At 43.8% G+C, this 18,269-nt stretch overlaps 1 protein-coding gene across 5 annotated transcripts in view; it reads left to right on the forward strand.

The window, feature by feature from the left end:
• LOC102231127 (inactive rhomboid protein 1-like) overlaps nucleotides 1-17,707 on the forward strand; it is a 38,595-nt gene extending 20,888 nt beyond the window's left edge. For all 5 annotated transcript variants that reach the window (XM_023340465.1, XM_023340466.1, XM_023340467.1 and 2 more), the window contains 14 exons: nucleotides 1,740-1,859; nucleotides 2,641-2,777; nucleotides 2,860-3,090; nucleotides 3,167-3,278; nucleotides 3,353-3,427; nucleotides 3,800-3,961; nucleotides 4,035-4,135; nucleotides 4,510-4,573; nucleotides 4,672-4,766; nucleotides 4,886-4,961; nucleotides 5,483-5,583; nucleotides 5,667-5,820; nucleotides 15,373-15,596; nucleotides 15,668-17,707. In XM_023340465.1, the coding sequence (XP_023196233.1) occupies nucleotides 1,740-1,859; nucleotides 2,641-2,777; nucleotides 2,860-3,090; nucleotides 3,167-3,278; nucleotides 3,353-3,427; nucleotides 3,800-3,961; nucleotides 4,035-4,135; nucleotides 4,510-4,573; nucleotides 4,672-4,766; nucleotides 4,886-4,961; nucleotides 5,483-5,583; nucleotides 5,667-5,820; nucleotides 15,373-15,596; nucleotides 15,668-15,863 (1,848 nt within the window). In that variant the 3' untranslated portion in view covers nucleotides 15,864-17,707. The remainder of the gene's footprint in view (nucleotides 1-1,739; nucleotides 1,860-2,640; nucleotides 2,778-2,859; nucleotides 3,091-3,166; nucleotides 3,279-3,352; nucleotides 3,428-3,799; nucleotides 3,962-4,034; nucleotides 4,136-4,509; nucleotides 4,574-4,671; nucleotides 4,767-4,885; nucleotides 4,962-5,482; nucleotides 5,584-5,666; nucleotides 5,821-15,372; nucleotides 15,597-15,667) is intronic.
• The last annotated feature ends 562 nt before the right edge of the window (nucleotides 17,708-18,269 follow it).

The raw sequence follows: 18,269 nt of genomic DNA on the forward strand, positions 1-18,269 counted from the left end.
TTGGCTTTTATGCAAATGAAAAATGATCAACGAATAATTCGAGATACATAAAATACATAAAGAGGACAAAACAAACAGGATGTAAACATGTTCAACTTAAACGCATTTTAACATTTATTTCATATAAAGGCTTGCAGATATTAATGCACTGTTCTAGTTATAGATATTTAGAAAATACTGAAAGTTAAAACTAAATTAATAGGAATAATAATTGATTAGATGAGGTAAAGATGAGTTCAAAGCCAGAGGTCAGTTAAAATGATCAGATTTTACTCTTTATGTCTGAATCAAATGAACATTTTATTCTATGAACTACTGACATGTCTCCAAAATTAAAAGCAAAAATTTATTATTTAAATGGTCAAAATATCGAAAAAGATGCAGCGCTTTCAGGCCTCAAGTAATGCAAAGAAAAAAATTATATTCATTTAGAAACAACAAAACAAAAGTTTAAACTCAGGAAATCAATATTTGGTGAAAAACCAGGAGGTTTTCAGTGCAGCAGTTCATTTTCCCCAGAGCTGTATATCATACATTATTCTTTTGTTTGCTTTACATTTATTTTAGTTTGAATTTTAATGAACTATGTTCAATAAAGTCCAACTCAAATTTTTGAGCATTCTGAATCAATTCCAGTGAATGAGGCTCTGCTGTTCAACTCGGTTTGACCAGAGAAACGTTGCATAAATATTCATTTATTCAGGACAAAAATATAAACATTAGTTTGTTTTTGTAACATGATCAAATGTGATAAAGTTAAAAGTTTTATAAATTCTTCATTAAAACTCTGGATTTTAAGATTTGGAAATGAAATTTCTTTGTTTTCTGCTATAACTGCTCCTCTTCCGCCGTTTTAAAGCCATCGGTCATTTACACACACACACACACACACACACACACACACACACACACACACACACACCCTCGCCCTGCGCGCTCCTTCCTCTCAGGTGGGAAATTATCCCGATTCGCCTCAATTTCTGTTTATTTGTTTAATATTTATCACAGCCCATAGCGACACAGTGTGGCTTCATCTAAAATGACAGCAGTCAATATGATCAGCAAGTACTGGGGAAAAGTTAGCCGTCCGGTTTGTAGACTCCAGTAGAGAACGGACCTGATGATGTCATCGACCCTGATGATGTCATCAGCCCATCGGTGAAGAGATGGAGACCTCCATGGGTGAAAAATATATCAAAAGATGAATATTTTTGAAGTAATTATGAGTTTTGGCGAATCACAAACAGCAATTTTTTAGGTGATAGGAAAATTGCAACATATTTAGGCAACATGTTCAACTAGTCCTGTATCCCTTTAAATGTTAATATTTTAATAATATTAATAAATACAGCTACAGTTTTACTAGATAGAGCTCGGTTTTGATTGTTGGTCATTTAGGAAATGAAAATAAATTGATGATCAGAGTTTGAAGTTTATTGAAGCCTTTTCTCATCCAGATGCTGGAAACAAACCTGAGCCATAATGCTGCCACCACCGTGCTTCCTGAGGCCCAGCACCGTTCTGTTCCTGTCTTTAAATGGGACACTTTTTATTTAAATCTAATTTTTCCATCAAATTAGCTGCTAATCCAGGAATTTTATTTAAGTTTTTTCAAACACAAACTCTGAATAATTGTTTGTTTTGACAGATTTTTTAATGTCGGTCTCAGATCCTGTTCCGGGCTGGTCCGGTTCTGGTTCTGACCCGGCGTCCTGACTGGGTTCTGTTGTTGATTTCAGGGTCGGACGGCGGCTGAGGGCGGCGCTGGGAGGCGAAGGCGGAGCTTCATGCCTCCCAGTTTCTATGACGACGACACGACGGATTTCCCGGACGAGTTGGACACTTCGTTCTTCAGCAGAGTGAGGAAACGCCGTTTATTTAAAAATGTGAAGAATAATTATATAAAGTAGTATTATTTGATGTTGATTGGATCTCACACTCAGTTGTTGGATTTTCATATGGAGACTCGGCAATAAATCAATTATTAAATAATAAATGTTTTGGTTTTCAAAGATTTAATTTAGAAAAATCTGGATTTTATCCCACCAGTCTGCTCTTTGGGCTTCTGTAGTGATGTCATCGCTCAGGGCGGCCATCTTGTTCTGTTAAGCGTTCTGTTAATCTGGACTTTCAGGTCAGTGAGTGTTGTGGTCAGGAGAAGACTGATTAATTTTAAAGTCGTAATATTAGGAGGATAAATTAGTAACTTTATGGGAACATTCATCATTTTGTGACGCTGCCATCCGTTCTACAGGTAAAGAAAAGTTTCATGTTTTTACACGCCAGCATCAAAATGTCACCAGGAATTTCAATTGATTTTCCAAATAACTGAGTTTGTTTAGAAGAAAACTGAACTGATCACATCAGACCCTGATAACTAATACAAACTTTTTTCTTCAAAACAAAACGTTTGAGACGTTCTGCTGGTAAAATTGTGTCTTTAATCTGCTAATATCACAACTTTATTTTTGTAATTAAACAAAAATTCTCCTAGCTTTTCCCTGATACTCCGTCTTCTGAGGATTGAGATAAAATCCACTTTTTGAAAATTATAATAATTTTTTTAGGAAAGAAAGTGAAGAAAAAACCTATGAAATCTGATTTGGTATGAAATAACTGAGAAACTTTTTTCCGCTGCAGGAAGAGACGTCCAGCTACGCCGACGACGTGTTTGAGACGCCGTCAGAGACCGACCTGCAGCCCGGCGCCGAGAGAGGAAACGCTCTGACAGGAAGTGCTCTGGACCGGACCAAGCTGGAGCGGACTCACCTGATGTTGTGGGCGGAGTTTTGAACACGAGTGTGACCTCACAGGTAAACCGGAGCGTTTCCATGACTACTCCTTCCTCCCTCTCCGCAGGCCGCTGGAGCGAGGCTGGCGGAAAGCCAAGGACGGCGCGCCGCCGCAGCGGGAGGCGGCGAGCAGGCCGCAGCGGCGCGGGCGCAGGATCTCGGCGCCGGTCCAGAAGCTGTTCGCCCGGGACAAGAGGCCGTATGGACTGGGCATGGTGGGCCGGCTCACCAACCGGACCTACCGCCAGCGCCTGGACAGCTTCGTCCAGAAACAGATCCAAGACATGGACGACCACAGGCACGACCTCTGCTCGACCTCTGCTCCGGGTTCAAAGGTCAGCCGGCTCTGTGACTCGTCATGTTTTCTTCTTCAGGCCTTTCTTCAGCTACTGGATCACCTTCGTCCACCTGCTGGTCACCGTCCTGTCCGTCTCCATCTACGGCATCGCGCCGATCGGGTTCACGCAACACGAGACCGTCGACTCTGTGAGCCGGATTATAATCTGTAATCTGTTCCATAATCCTTCTCCTCTGAATGTTTCACCTTCCATTCAATCCAGGTGCTGAGAAATAAGGGAGTTTATGAAAACGTGAAGTTTGTGCAGCAGCAGAACTTCTGGGTCGGTCCGAGCTCGGTGAGAACCAAACCACTGAATCGCTTTCAGAAACTGTAACAAAACAATTACAATATTTTGATAAACGCTTAAAGAGATAATTATATTAACAGGAGAGAAGATAACAAATGTTAAAGTTGCTGAACAAATATTAGAAATGAAAAAATTTGCAGTAGCAAAGAATTCTGAAAAATTCAAGTAAGATTATTTAAAGTGAACATGAATATAACAAATATTCTATTATGAACATTTTGAAGAGGAAACAGACCGACTGTAAAATTCACTTTCATGTTAGTAGTTCAGATCTGTAAGGCAAACAGTTAATTCATTTCTTCCTGCAGAGAACATCATTGAAGATTATTTAAAGTTTTTGTTTCTGCCGCTGTCCTGCAGGAGGCGCTGATCCACCTGGGGGCAAAGTTTTCTCCTTGCATGCGTCAAGATGAAGAGATCCAGCAGCTGATTGAGGAGACGAAGGCGAGAGAACGACAATCCGGCTGCTGCGTTCGGAACGACCGCTCCGGCTGCCTGCAGACGCTGCAGGAGGAATGTTCGGTGGGTGGAAGAACTCCGCCATGCTCTCAGGTTCCCTCAGACTAAAGCTGAACTGAACTGTGTCTGTCTGCAGAGCACCCTGGCAGTTTGGGTGAAGTGGCCTCAACACGCCAGCGCTCCATATTTAGAGGGGAAACCACGGCAACACGGCTCAGTCTGCCACCAGGACCCCAGGTGACCCGGAACAGAACAGAGTCGGCAGTTCTTAGCATTTGGACCCAAAGGTTTCTGAGTTTTGTTGCTCTGGAGGCCAGCAGTAAACTAAAGGATGAAATCATCAGTCAAAACTTCTGGACTGATGAAAACCCAAACCTTCCCTCAGCACAAAGCACGGCGGTGTAGGAATGAGGCTTTGGGCCTGTGTGACGTTCACAAACCGGGCCGGTACTCCTCCACAGTCAGATAGAAAACTGCAGCATTTGTGTTTTTGGGATGGTTCTGTTTCATCTGCAGGATGTGTTTTATTTTTACACCTCAGAACGTCGAAGCTGAAGTTCAACATGTTGACAGATTGACTGTAACCTTCACTGTTTCTGCTCAACGCGCAGAATCTGCCAAGAACCCGCTTCAGTTTCACCGCATGAGTGGAGCGACGACATCACACAGTGGCCGGTACGACCAGCGCATTTATGATTATTATTTTTATTATTGTTATGATTATTATTATTATTATGTCTGCTTCTGCCTCCTGGTTCTGGTCGGTCCTGTAGATCTGCACTAAGCTGGACTCTGGGAACCACACCAACCTGCCTCACATCGACTGCAGCATCACGGGTCGGCCCTGCTGCATCGGCACCAAGGGACGGTGAGAACCCGACCAGGACAGAATCTTCTGGATCCAGAACACGGTTCCTTAAAACCAAACACAGCAATGGCTTCAGGATGTCTGTTAACTGGAGGTGAAACAGGAATTGTTTGTTTCAGATGTGAAATCACGTCCAGAGAATACTGCGACTTCATGCACGGATACTTCCATGAGGAAGCTACGCTCTGCTCACAGGTACCAGAAAAAACTCCATCATCTGCTCCACCTCCAGCTGCTGTGGTTCTGACCCAAACCAGCCTGTTCCCCTCCTGGCCTGTGGGGGCGCTGCACCAAGAACCACTGAAGGAAACGACACAAAAACCTCTGAAGACACTGAGAGCAACTTCCTTCTTCACCAGATGGAAACAAGATGGAGGCGTCAGATTTTTCTCTTTAGTCTTTGACTGAAGACCAGGAGCCATTTCTGCTGCTAGCGCTAGGCTAGCATGTTAGCTTTGGTTGTATTTACCCAGAATGCCCTGCGCTGTAGTCCACTTCCTGCTTTTGGAGCGCTCTCTAGTCCGCTTGGCGTTCACATTCAAACTGAACCCAGACCGAGGTTTGGAGGACCAGAGGTCAGAGGTCGATTAGCGTTCACACCTCACCAACGGACCGGACTTTGCCTAGGCAAACGGACTGGATAAAGTAGATTTTCAGCAGTGTCACAGGGGCGGGGCTTCATGGTCGACACCTGATGATGTCACTGTGTCTTCCAGGTGGCCTGTATGGACGATGTCTGCGGCCTGCTGCCGTTCCTCAACCCACAGATCCCAGATCAGTTCTCCCGCCTCTGGCTGTCTCTCTTCCTGCATGCCGGGTCGGTCAGCTTCTTCCTGTAACTGCAGCGCCGCCAGCTGGTGGCGCTGCAGGCTGACTGCGGCGTCTCCTGTGTGTCTGCAGCGTCCTGCACTGCCTGGTCTCGGTGTTTTTCCAGATGTCGGTTCTCAGGGATTTGGAGAAGTTGGCCGGCTGGCTCCGGATCTCCATCATCTACCTGCTGAGCGGCGTCACAGGAAACCTGGCGTCCGCCATCTTCCTGCCCTACAGAGCCGAGGTACAGCAGCCTGGCAGAGACATGCTGGCTCACACGTCTTACACTCTGCCTTCATGTTTCTCACATTAAATCCACCAACTGGAGGTTTTGTTGGGATTTCATCCCAAAGACAAACAGCAGAAAATGTTAAACTTTCTCCACCGTTTCTGTTCTATCCTTTTTGTATAAAAAAAACAATCAAAATTGTAGCTGGTTCTAATATTCTGTCATATTCAGCCTGAATTCAAAGTTGTTGTTGCGCAACCCCCCCCCCTCCTTTCTGTCTCTACTCTCTCACTCTCGTACTTCCTCTTCTGAGAGGGGAGATGTGCTACCAGCTCTCCTTCTAACGGGTTAATTGAGTTTCCTAAATCTGCTGGGATTTACCCTGTCCAGAACTGAAGTAAACTCTGTTTAAGCTGGTTTCGAGAAACGATTCGCCTGGTTTCTGACGGCCTACATCCAGGTGTCTCACCCTTCTTCCCCCTGTGAATTAGCCAGACTGAGCAGCCTGCAGCCAACTAGTTTCACAGAGCACACCTGTTAATGGTCGCTCGTTCTCTATTTTACAACCTGCTCTTGTTATTGAACCAGGTAGGTTTTAGTGACTCGGGCGAGTCCCAAGGATGATGTTTTACATTTGGGCTAACAGCAACCTAAAAACATTTTCCACTTTTTCCTCTCCAGAATCAAACATCACAGCTATTTTACAACCATCAAAGAACTTTAAGGCGACTCATTAACTGAATGTCCACAACATCTTTTAGATTTTCTTTATGCTAAATATTTTATTAGTAAGGCATTTTTGCAAGGGTCAGTACAGCTTAATTCAGTAGCAGAAATAATCAAATAAGTAAAATCAATCATCTAGTCTATCTTTCCCTACTGCTGACACTGAGAACTAAAAAAGGGAACCTTTGAGAGAGACGGACGGAGTTTGGTGTTTCGAACCCCAGACCTGGCCTGATGATGATGAAGATGTTGCAGCAGGAGGAGGAAGATGTTGATCGGCGAAGGCTGGGATCTCTGTAGGTCTGATGAGCTTCTTCTCCGCATGGATGGTGAGGTCACACAGGACTTGGTGCTGGCAGGAAAAAAGGCACCAGTTCTTCTTCTTTGTCTGTGGGCTCTGAACCCAGCCGATGAGAGAAGTGCGATTCGAAGCCACAGGTTGTGGGCCTGACGGGTTGGTCTCCATGAGCAGGACAGTCTTCGGCTCTGTGGCCCCGGCTCTTCTTCAGCTGCAGAGTTCTTTGTCCATCTCTTGGCTCGAAGCTGCCCGGAGGATCCAACAACGGTTCCTCTTTTGCTCCCACCTTTTATAGGGTTTCTTTGGCTAGCACTGTTGCTGGGCTTGTTTCATTGGCTGTCTGCTTAGACAGATGATCTCATATCCATCACTGTCTTACAGACATTATGTCCTGATGTCTGTGCTAATGTCTCAGGGTTGCTCAACCTCCTATGTCTCTTGCCTTTCACCTTTCACCTACCATCTACCTCCAACATATCAGTGATGTTTAATTGCAGTTACACCTTTTTACACCATTTCAAGTTTAATGTCAAAATGAAGCCTAGGCGCAAATTCAAACTGGAAGACTCTTTTATCCCCACCGGGACCCGTTAATTGAAGCGACCTGCCCACAATCGTCGACCTATCAACGCCGGACCAAGCCACGTCACGTCCAATCACCGACCAAGTCCCAGCTGATAAGGACCTTCATCCATGGTGTCCTTCGCTCTCCAGCCGAGCTCAACCTGTTCAGCTGCACGCCTCAGCTCTCAGTCAGCCATCTCACCAGATCCTTTTCGTCGTCATTGCTCGTCCTTCCACCTCTAATGTCAGTCACAAAAGCCGCTTAGCCGCGGGCTCGGCGCCTTCTTTTCCTTCAGACGCTCCTCAGATGGAAGAAGAGTTCCTCCCGGTCCAGGCCTCATTCATTCCAGACAGCTTCTCCCGCCGCTCTCTCGCCGATCTGGGATCTACCGGCCCTCGCTCCTATGCCACCCGCTTCACGATCCGTCTCTGGCAAGTGGACACATAATCCCACCGTCTACGTTGCATACGTCCCCTGGCAGCCTTTCTCCGCCCCGGCCGGGCCGCAACGTCTCGCTGCTTCGATCTATGCTGCCGTTTCCTCCCAGCTCATCGTCCACCATCTTCCTTTCCACCGCCAGCGTTCATCGCACCGCCTTCCCACTGGTTCCCCGCTTTGGCTCAAATCCGCATGGCCGCTGTCAGCCCGCCCGTCAGCACCTCCCATCGGACTTCCCACGCCACGCCCGCCTCGGGCTTCGGGGGTAAGATGTAGCCTTCACGTGCCTCATTCACTCTTTACAACGCGACAAAACGTAGGAACTTTATTAGTTTATCCCCTTCCTGAACTCGCAGGCCCTACTCGCATGCGCCTTTCAGGCTGCGTTCCAAACTTCATCATTCTTACATCAGTTAGTTACATTGGGGGCTTCCGTACTTCCCATGCATGTGTTCTCGCTCTTTTTCGCAGTTAAAACTGCTTATCTGATGTTTTCATGTCGTGGCCTTTTTCTCCAAGCCGCCTTTAAACGCATCATGAGTGCTGAGACACTCGCGCCGGGTTACCCAGAGGGCAGCGAAGGAGAGCGCAGGCGCGTTAGAACCTCGGCAACAATCAGCAAACGCAAAGAACCGTGCAAATGTTTCCCCAAACCAACCGACTGAGGCGAATAGGGCCGTTTGATACAGGCAATCATAGCTAAAAGTTCACTCTCATAATACAGATAGCTAAAAGGCGACTCTAGCACTTCAGTTAGCTAAAAGGCGACTCTAGTACTACAGATGGCCAAAACGTGACTAGCAATTCAGTTAGCTAAAAGGTGACTCTAGTAATTCAGTTAGCTAAAAAGTGACTCTAGTAATTCAGTTAGCTAAAAGGTGACTCTAGTAATTCAGTTAGCTAAAAGGTGACTCTAGCAATTCAGTTAGCTAAAAAGTGACTCTAGTAATTCAGTTAGCTAAAAGGTGACTCTAGCAATTCAGTTAGCTAAAAGGTGACTCTAGTAATTCAGTTAGCTAAAAAGTGACTCTAGTAATTCAGTTAGCTAAAAGGTGACTCTAGTAATTCAGTTAGCTAAAAGATGACTCTAGTAATTCAGTTAGCTAAAAGGTGACTCTAGTAATTCAGTTAGCTAAAAGGTGACTCTAGTAATTCAGTTAGCTAAAAGGTGACTCTAGTAATTCAGTTAGCTAAAAGGTGACTCTAGTAATTCAGTTAGCTAAAAGTCGTCTCTAGTAATTCAGTTAGCTAAAAGTTGTCTCTAGTAATTCAGTTAGCTAAAAGATGACTCTAGTAATTCAGTTAGCTAAAAGGTGACTCTAGTAATTCAGTTAGCTAAAAGATGACTCTAGTAATTCAGTTAGCTAAAAGGTGACTCTAGTAATTCAGTTAGCTAAAAGGTGACTCTAGTAATTCAGTTAGCTAAAAGGTGACTCTAGTAATTCAGTTAGCTAAAAGGTGACTCTAGTAATTCAGTTAGCTAAAAGGTGACTCTAGTAATTCAGTTAGCTAAAAGGTGACTCTAGTAATTCAGTTAGCTAAAAGGTGACTCTAGTAATTCAGTTAGCTAAAAGTCGTCTCTAGTAATTCAGTTAGCTAAAAGTTGTCTCTAGTAATTCAGTTAGCTGAAAGTCGACTCTAGTAATACAGATGGCTAAGAGTTGACTCCAGTAATACCTTAAGCTCGTTGACAAGTAGCCTGCAGGCTACCGATGTTGTGGTACATGTTCAGCCTCGTAGATTCATTTCGCCCTACCCGTTAAATTTTATCCTGAGCCAGGGCGGTTCTCCGCTAATAAGCAAGCTGTCCCATTTTCTCATATTTCAAGCTCATGTCCCGTCCAGTGCTTTTACGCTTCATCTCTCATCTGAAATCTGCATACCATTTTTCTCAGATTATCCTGCCACTTCCTGGTTCACTCAGTTTGTTCTCTAGCTCACTCAGGTTCCAGGCCCAGATGCGTTCGTTCCATCTCGCTTCTGAACTAATCATCATAAAGCACCCTCCGGTTTCCCTTACGGATTCGTTAACACGGCCATCAGCACTTACAAGCCGCCCTGAAGCCACGTCTTTTTATAAAGGAACCAAACCCCCTCATCATCGCCTGGGTCCAAGTCAAGTAGTCGCACGGCACTTTTCAACTAGCCAGCCAAATCAATCAATCAAATTCCTATCGTATAGCATGTCGTAAATGGATTAACATAACTGCGCTTTAAGAGCTCAGGAAACCGTCCGATTCACATTTACCTTGATTGGTTCCTTGTACTCTCAAGCTGCATCAGCCGTTGTTGTAAGACAGGGGTGTCAAACTCAATTTCACCAAGGGCCACTTCAGCATATTGGCCACCCTCAACGGGCCACATTGACCGTATAAATCAGGAATGCCCAAGTGCAGTCCTCCAGACTGCAACTTTTAGATGTGTCCCTGCTAAAACAAACCCCAGACAAAAAGTTGACTTCCCTCATTAGCAGCAACTCAGTTCTGTAGAGGCCTATGAATGAGTTTATGATCCAGGTGTGTTAGAGAAAGAACGCATCTAAAGTTGCAGAGTGAAAGGTCTGGAAAACTAGACTTGGGCAACCCTAGCATAAATGTATGAAAATACAATGTTAAAAATAAATTAAACAACACCTCACATTGTTAAATAACTGATTTTATGTATTCAAGTTTTAAATATTACATTTGAGTTTACATGGATGTAAAATTACTGCTCAGTTTAAAAATTACAATATTTTTAAACTGCTCAGCTAAACTTCGCTCTTTAGCTTGTTAGCTTGTCGATGTTTCAGTTTTATTCGCTGGGAAAATTAATCTTTGTCTGCTTTAAAGATAAGCAGACAAAGAATAAAAACAAGTTTTGATATTAACTCTCAACTTCATTCACAAAACCTTTTCGTTATTTATTACACAACGAACATGTATTTCACATAAGAACAAAACAATGAGGTGATGTTGCCTGTAATTGAACACAAAGCTGATCCTCTTCACCCTGTCACCAACTCACACATCCTCATTGTGTTGTGTTGTGTAAATAAACACAACACAAGCAAAATCAATAAACTATATGCATATTCCAGTATACTGAGTTTTGGTTTTACATTCATTCTATTTAAATGTATTTCGTTTGTGCTTACTAATGTTTTCTGGCCGGATGTCTGGCACCGTTTTCCCCTGGTCAGTTCGTCCATGTCTGGTTTTAGTTCTATTCTGTGGAAATCCGCAAAACGGCGTGTAGGTTTTCGTCAGTAATGCGCGATCTGGTCTTGGTCTTGTTTAAATTCATTATTGAAAACATCTGTTCGCACAGATAGGTGCTTCCAAACATGGACAAAACACGAGCTGCATGGAGTCGAAGCTGTGGCATCAAATCAGAGGGCAGTAGACGGTAAAAATCCTCGATTGAAACATCTCGGAACTTCGCTCTTTAGCTTGTTAGCTTGTCGATGTTTCAGTTTTATTCGCTGGGAAAATTAATAATCAGCTTGAGGTGACTCTGCTGCACTCTAGTGGCGAGAAGCCGTAATGTTGGCTGGTAAGAATCGGACGGCATTATGGGAGATGTAGTTTGTAGTCAATTCGTGCTCAAAACCTATTTTAAGTCAATCAATGGGGCTGTAAAACGGTGGTGGGGGTAGAGGGCCACATAAAATGACGTAGCGGGCCACATGTGGCCCGCGGGCCTTGAGTTTGACACATGTGTTGTAAGAGCTCACGTTCAGCGTTATGAAGTAATCGTTAGAGGCCGTTCAGAGCTGTTTGTTCAAGAGACCGGGAGCGGGTCAACGAATAAAAGTAAGTTTTCTCCGCGTTCAAGCAGGATTCGTATATCCGAGCAACTTAAATTCAGGTATGACAATCTAAAGAGTTATCATCACGATAACGTTTTTGCGGTTTATTTGTCGTCTCGCTGCCATCTGCTGGTACAAAAAAAAAAAAAAAAAAAAAAATTAACTCCATAGCGAGTGAAAATAATAGCTTCATTCGTCTCATCTTCTGTATTTCTCGTAGACCACTCTCAGCTCTATTTAATAAATTTCGAACCAGAAATCTCTCCTCTCATCCCTTACCGGATGCTTGTGGCTGCTGTAGTATTTAAAGATCTCACTCAACAAAGCTTTTTAGCAGCAAGGTGTCTTCAGCGCAAGTGCTTTTATATCATAACAGCTCAAGAACCAAAGTCATGCATAGGGAAGCAACAAACAAAATATGATATCAAGTCAAGTTCCATCATTAACTTTGTAATTGAGCATGTTTCCAATACATTCTAAACAGGCGGGTTTTAGTCGAGATTAATCAAAGTCGTGTTTCAGCTGTTTTAAGGTCTCCCGGGAGTTGCTCCAATCCGCGGGGTTTAGATGCTGAATGCTCCTTCTCTTTCTGGCCTGGTCCCGGGGTCGTAGAGCGGCTCAAACCGAAAGACCTCATGAGCCTGGGAGGTTGATGCTTTACGGCAGATCCTCATTGTTCGTGGTGCCAAGTCGTTCAGTGATTTGCAAACTAACAACGGTATTTCAAAGTCAATTCTTTGGGCAACAGGGAGCCAGTGTCGGGATCTTAAAACTGGCGTTTCATGCTCCATCTTCCTGGTTTTTAGCGAGAACGCGATCAGTAGCATTTCTGATCAGCTGCAGCGTTCGATTGATTTGTCGGAAAGACCCGCGAAGTCGCGTGGCAGTAACCAATGTAACTGAAGATAAACACATGGATGATGATCTAGATCTGGCGAGTCGTTGTTCTTTATTCCAATAAGTGCAAAAAATTTTACATAATTTATATTTGGGCATATATATATAAAAATCCCCAGTTCATCTTCAGTATTCTTTTCACGTAATGAGTATCTCTCCTCCGTGTTCGCAGCTTCCCTCAGTGCCAGACGAGCACTGCACGATCCACTGGTGGTGGTTGGTCAACCTCAGGCAAAAGTGCACACTCTTATGCAGCAAACGTGATGCATGTCCTTCCCCCCATTGTCCTTCACACTTTTATTTTCAGGTTCATTCTAGAATGATCTTGTCTTTCGCCCGTTTCCTCTAACGTCACCCTTTGAGTCTGATCCTAGCATCAGCATCCCACCTACAGTAGCAGGCAGTTATTTTCTCACTCTAGTCTATTCATTCTCCCATCCTCTTTTGCTATCTCACAGCTAGATTCCTTCCACCAGCTAACATATCTTTTCATAGCATCCACTTTACCTTTGTTCACCTTCATCTACCATCTTCTCGTCTCTTACCTCTATCTCTGCAATCATCTTCTAATTACTCCTCGAGACATAGCCCGTAAGCCCCTAGTTAGCCTAGCTCCTCCTGCCTCTAATTCTGAGCTTCGGCCCCGGCCTCAGCTCTTTTTGGGGGGATCTCATTCTCTATCAGTAATATCACTCCATAGTATCATTATTTCACCTCTACTGGCCTTCACCCATCAGCATTCCACCTTCTCTTGCCCCGCTGTGTCCCCGCTCACCCATAGTGATCACTCTTCTCCCAGCGGCACTTCTCCCTATGCCTCGAACCATTCCCAGCTGTCCTTCAGCCATCTGCCTCTCTCCTCTAATGCCTCGCTGCGCTTCCAGCTTGCTTCTTTTTCTAACCAGCTGCCCCTCATCCCTTGTCCTGTTCCTTCCTCTGCTGGTCCCTTCCATGTCTTCGTTACCTCCTAAGCCCTGCCGCTACCAGCTGGCTTCTTTTTCTAGCCAGCTGCCCCGTATCCTTTTCCCTGCTCCATCTCCTCTATTCAATGCGTCCCTTTATCTTAAGCCCTGCTCCCTCTATCCTATACCCTGCTTTAGTTAATGCTGGCGTTTTTTAACCAGCATCCCCCATCATATGCCCTGCTCCCTCTATCCTACACCCCTCTTTAGTTAATGCTGGTGTTTTTCAACCAGCATCCCCTGTCTTATGCCCTGCTCCCCTCATCCTACACCCTCCTTTAGTTAATGCTGGCGTTTTTCAACCAGCATCCCCTGTCTTATGCCCTGCTCCCCTCATCCTACAACCCTCTTTAGTTAATGCTGGCGTTTTTTAAACCAGCATCCCCTCTTCTAAGCCCTGCTTCTATCCCTTCATTCTCACCCCACGCATTCCCCGCCGGCTTTCCTATCATCATGCCCTGCCGTGTCCCCTGCCAAATATCTCCAGCCCACGTCCATCCCACTAGTCCCGCAGCATTTCCAGCCGGCTCATCCTCCAGCATCCCTATGCCCTGCGTTCTGCTACTCCATGCCCCATTGTGTCCTCAGCCGGCCGTCACCTCCCAACATCCCTTCCTCCCTTGTCCTGCCGCATCCCCAACCGGCTCTCACACCACGTCCCTATGCCCTGTGTTTTGTGTATTCTACCACCTCTTGCCCTGCAGCATTCCCAGCTGGTCTTCACTTCCCGTCCTACTCTCCCTCTCCTTTAACTGTCATGTCACGTCCTTTACGTTATTAACTCGGTAGCCAAAGTCAGCGCAACTTCTTTCCCCCTTTTACTTTCTGCCTTATATTCACGGCCTCGGCCTCTTTTTGGGGGATGACGTTCCTAACAGCATCGGGGATGCTCATCTGAAGCCTATCGCTAACGCTGCGATAACCGTTATCCCCAGCCGGGGCCCGAGCGCCAAAGACTTTAAATTCTGTTTGTCAATAAACTCTTCTAATTGTCTTCTCATCTCCGTCTGAGTCTCTCCAGATTGAAATCACATTTATATCACATTTATTTTCTTTAGCTTCTCTGATTTATCATTCATTTATAATTTTATAACCATAACTTATTAATAATAATTATAATCTTAATGTGAGTTATTACAGATGTTTTCTAAAATGAAACCAAGAATAATCCATGATTCTAATTATTTAATACCAAAGTTACAGTTGCTTGTTTTTCTTGTAAGTGTTCCCACAAATGTAAGTGTAAGTATTATTACAAGTAAACCAATATTAATATAAGTATTTTACTTTGAATCTTATCAAATTACTCAAAATGTTTTAGATTTCATTCTTAAAACTTTCATGCTTTAAAATAAGGAATAGTCTCAGCTATTTTTATAAATCTGCAGGCTGGAAACTTACTTTCTCTTTTTCCAGGAAACCTGCTTTTCCTGTTTAATGACTCTCTCTGACTATGATTTCTGATGATTAGATAGAAAAAAGTAGAATTAAAGCAAAGTTTGCATGAGACAAAAACAACACACACAACCAGATTTATTTTATTGACACTTAAGTCTACTGTTGGGCCTAGATGTCACTTGAGTGATTCATTTTAAAGATAACTTTATTTATTATTACTGTTAAACTAAAATCTCCAGCATGGGGAAGTGGGATGAGCTCGGATTTTCTTGACAAAGTCCAGATAAAATCACTTTTATCTACCAAAATGGCGCCACTGGGTGCGATGACATCACTCTGAACTACGGCAACCCAAGGAGACAATTGGTGGAAAATATTCACTTTTTTTTGAAAGCAAACATTTTATTCATTGGTAGATCAGATTTATCGACCAGCCCTACCCAACCCTACAGAGGGACCTACTTCCTGTTTCCTCTTCCTGTTTCCTCTCCAGGTGGGTCCCGCCGGCAGCCAGTTCGGCATCCTGGCCTGCCTCTTCGTGGAGCTTTTCCAGAGCTGGCAGATCCTGGAGCGGCCGTGGCGAGCGTTCACCAAGCTCGCCGCCATCTCCGTCTTCTTCTTCTCCTTCGGTCTGCTGCCGTGGATCGACAACTTCGCCCATGTCTGCGGCTTCCTGTCGGGCTTCTTCCTGTCCTTCGCCTTCCTGCCGTACATCAGGTGGGTCAGCGGAGCGAAACCAAAAGGATCCAGGATCCGTTCCGTCTGTAAACATCCACTTCCTGTTTCAGCTTCGGCCGCTCCGACTCGTACAGGAAGCGGCTCCAGATCTGCGGCTTCCTGCTGGTCTTCCTGGGTCTGTTTGCCGCGCTGGCCGTCCTCTTCTACATTTACCCGCTCAAATGCGACTGGTGCGAGTTCCTCACCTGCGTCCCGGTCACAGACAAGTTCTGTGAGAAGTACGACCTGAATGCACACCTGCTCTGAGCGTCAGAACCGGGTTTGGGTGTCAGAACCGGCTCTGGGCGTCAGAACCGGCTCTGGGCGTCAGAACCGGGTCTGATAACTGCTTCCTGGTGGCGCCGCAGGAACCTTCTGGAACAAATGCATCACTTCTGGATCAGGAAGGACCAGAGGTTGGCGGATCAGAACCGCTGCAGGGAGAAAGAAAATTTGCGCCAAAAACACTTTAAAAATTTGAGATCAATCTCAGAAATTTTTGGGAGGAAAATGTGAAATTTCTGAGAATTTTCCCTGTTTTTTCTGGAACATTTCTGTGATTAATCTCAAAGTTTCAGTTTTTTTCTAGCAAATTTTCAACATTGCAAAATCGGAAATTTCCAACTTTCTAATCTGAAAATGTGAGTGTTTTGTTGACACTTTGAATTTTCAAACTCAAATTTCCACGTTTTCTAGAAAAACGTGGGTTCACACCTGAACACAAGGAGCAAAGTTAACCTGTTTTTACTGTAAAGCTGACGTCACAGCGCCCCCCAGCGGCCAGACGGAACATGACACGCGGTCGGAGTTGACCCGTTCTGATGAAACGTGCCTTGGCTTCATCCTCCACAGACTCACTTCCTGCCTGGAAATCCTCTGAGTGGCTGAGTTATGATTCAGTTACAGCCTTTGATACACTTTGTTTATGTCTGGAACTTTGTTTATGAATGAAACGTTTTTATATCCGGTGGTAAAACTTCATCCTGTGAATGAAGCACTTAAAGCTGAATTACTGTCAAATCAGGGGTTTTTTTCCGTGTTTTATTAAATATTGTAGCGTTTTAGCTACTTTTTTTTTTTTCTCCGAAGAGTTTTCGCGGCGCTAGCGGCTCGTATTTTTTGTACAGTAGGCAGACAGGAAGGAGGGGGAGGAAGACATGCGGTAAAGGTCGTCGGGACCGGGAGTCGAACCCGCGATGTCCGCGTCGAGGACTAGGGCCTCCAAACGTGGGGCGTGCTAACCCGCTGCACCACCACAGCACGCCCCGCGTTTTAGCTACTTTTCAGCTGAGCTGGACTCGTCCTTTTCGTTTCTCACTAACAGCTGAACATTTTGGTTCAACCAACAAACTAAATGCAGGATCACTGATACTGATACCGATACACCAATACAGTTTGTTAAGTTTGATACACATCAAACTTCTGACCATCAGGTGTTTTTCTGGGTTTTTTAAATTATTTTTCTATAGGAAATAATTTAATACATTAACATGATAAACTGAAACAATAGAGAAACAAACTTGTGTGCATTTTCTTTTAGTAAAACGTGCAAAAAATATTTGAGAACAAATCAGAACTGATTTGATCCAAAATACTGGAACTATTAATCGATACTGGTGAGGTAAGATCAATGCTTCAGTTTTAGATTTTTTGATTTATTGCTGTTTCTCAATTCTATCTGATATTGTCCAAATTCTGCCTGAAGTTTGAACAAAAATTATTTAAAGAAAAAAAAATCATCTGAAGGTCAGAAGCCTGATGATTTTTTAGCTTTATTATATTTATTACCAAAGTATTGATATCAACACTGGCCCTTTGTATCGGATCAATACTAAATATTTAGCATCACTATTAATATTCATGTCTCCAGTCCAACTTCATCAGACAAACTAAAGGTTTTTCTCTGTCTGCAGAGTTAAATTAAGCAATAATGACATTGTTCCTTTTTTCATTTCCTTAAACTTTCCAGATTTTATTATTCTTTCATGTAAAACAAAATAAATGTTTATTCCTTCGATGACCGCTAGATGGCGCCAGTGGAGTATTTCTGGGTAAAAACCTGCAACCTTTGGATGAAGGTTCTGTTGATTAAATCAGGTTTTCTAAAGTCATCAACCAGAAAACATGTTGGTTCTTCCTGGCTCAGTGACCACACACACACACACACACACACACACACACACACACACACACTGACAGCATTGCTCTGGATAAAAACACCTGAAGCAGAAAAGCAGCAAAGAGGTGAAAAAAGTTTATTAAATGTTTGAGATTCTGGTCAAATTTATTTTCTCAGTTGATAAAAATAGAAATCAGATGAAGAATCTTTGACCAGATGATTTGGGTGAATATTAAATAATTTGTCATTTTGCTCATCCTGCTGCAGGAGGCCATTCATATCAGTGACAGCCTCTTGTTACTTTAAATAGGCCATCTAAGTTAAATGAACTTGAATAAGGTAGCTGTAGCTACATTTTAGCATTGTTAGAGATAAGCTAAGCTAGCAGATGTTCTGGTTCTGCTCTGAATTATTTCATTTTTAACGTATTTCTAATATTGTATAAAAAATGTTTAAGTGACTGAATAAAAAATCTGCAGAATGTGGCAATATTTTTATTTGATTAATCGATTAATACCTTCCTGTTTCCTGCCTTCATCTTCATGAGGAATCAT

Source organism: Xiphophorus maculatus, chromosome 10 (genome assembly GCF_002775205.1).
Source record: "Xiphophorus maculatus strain JP 163 A chromosome 10, X_maculatus-5.0-male, whole genome shotgun sequence".
Taxonomy (NCBI): Eukaryota; Metazoa; Chordata; class Actinopteri; order Cyprinodontiformes; family Poeciliidae; genus Xiphophorus; species Xiphophorus maculatus.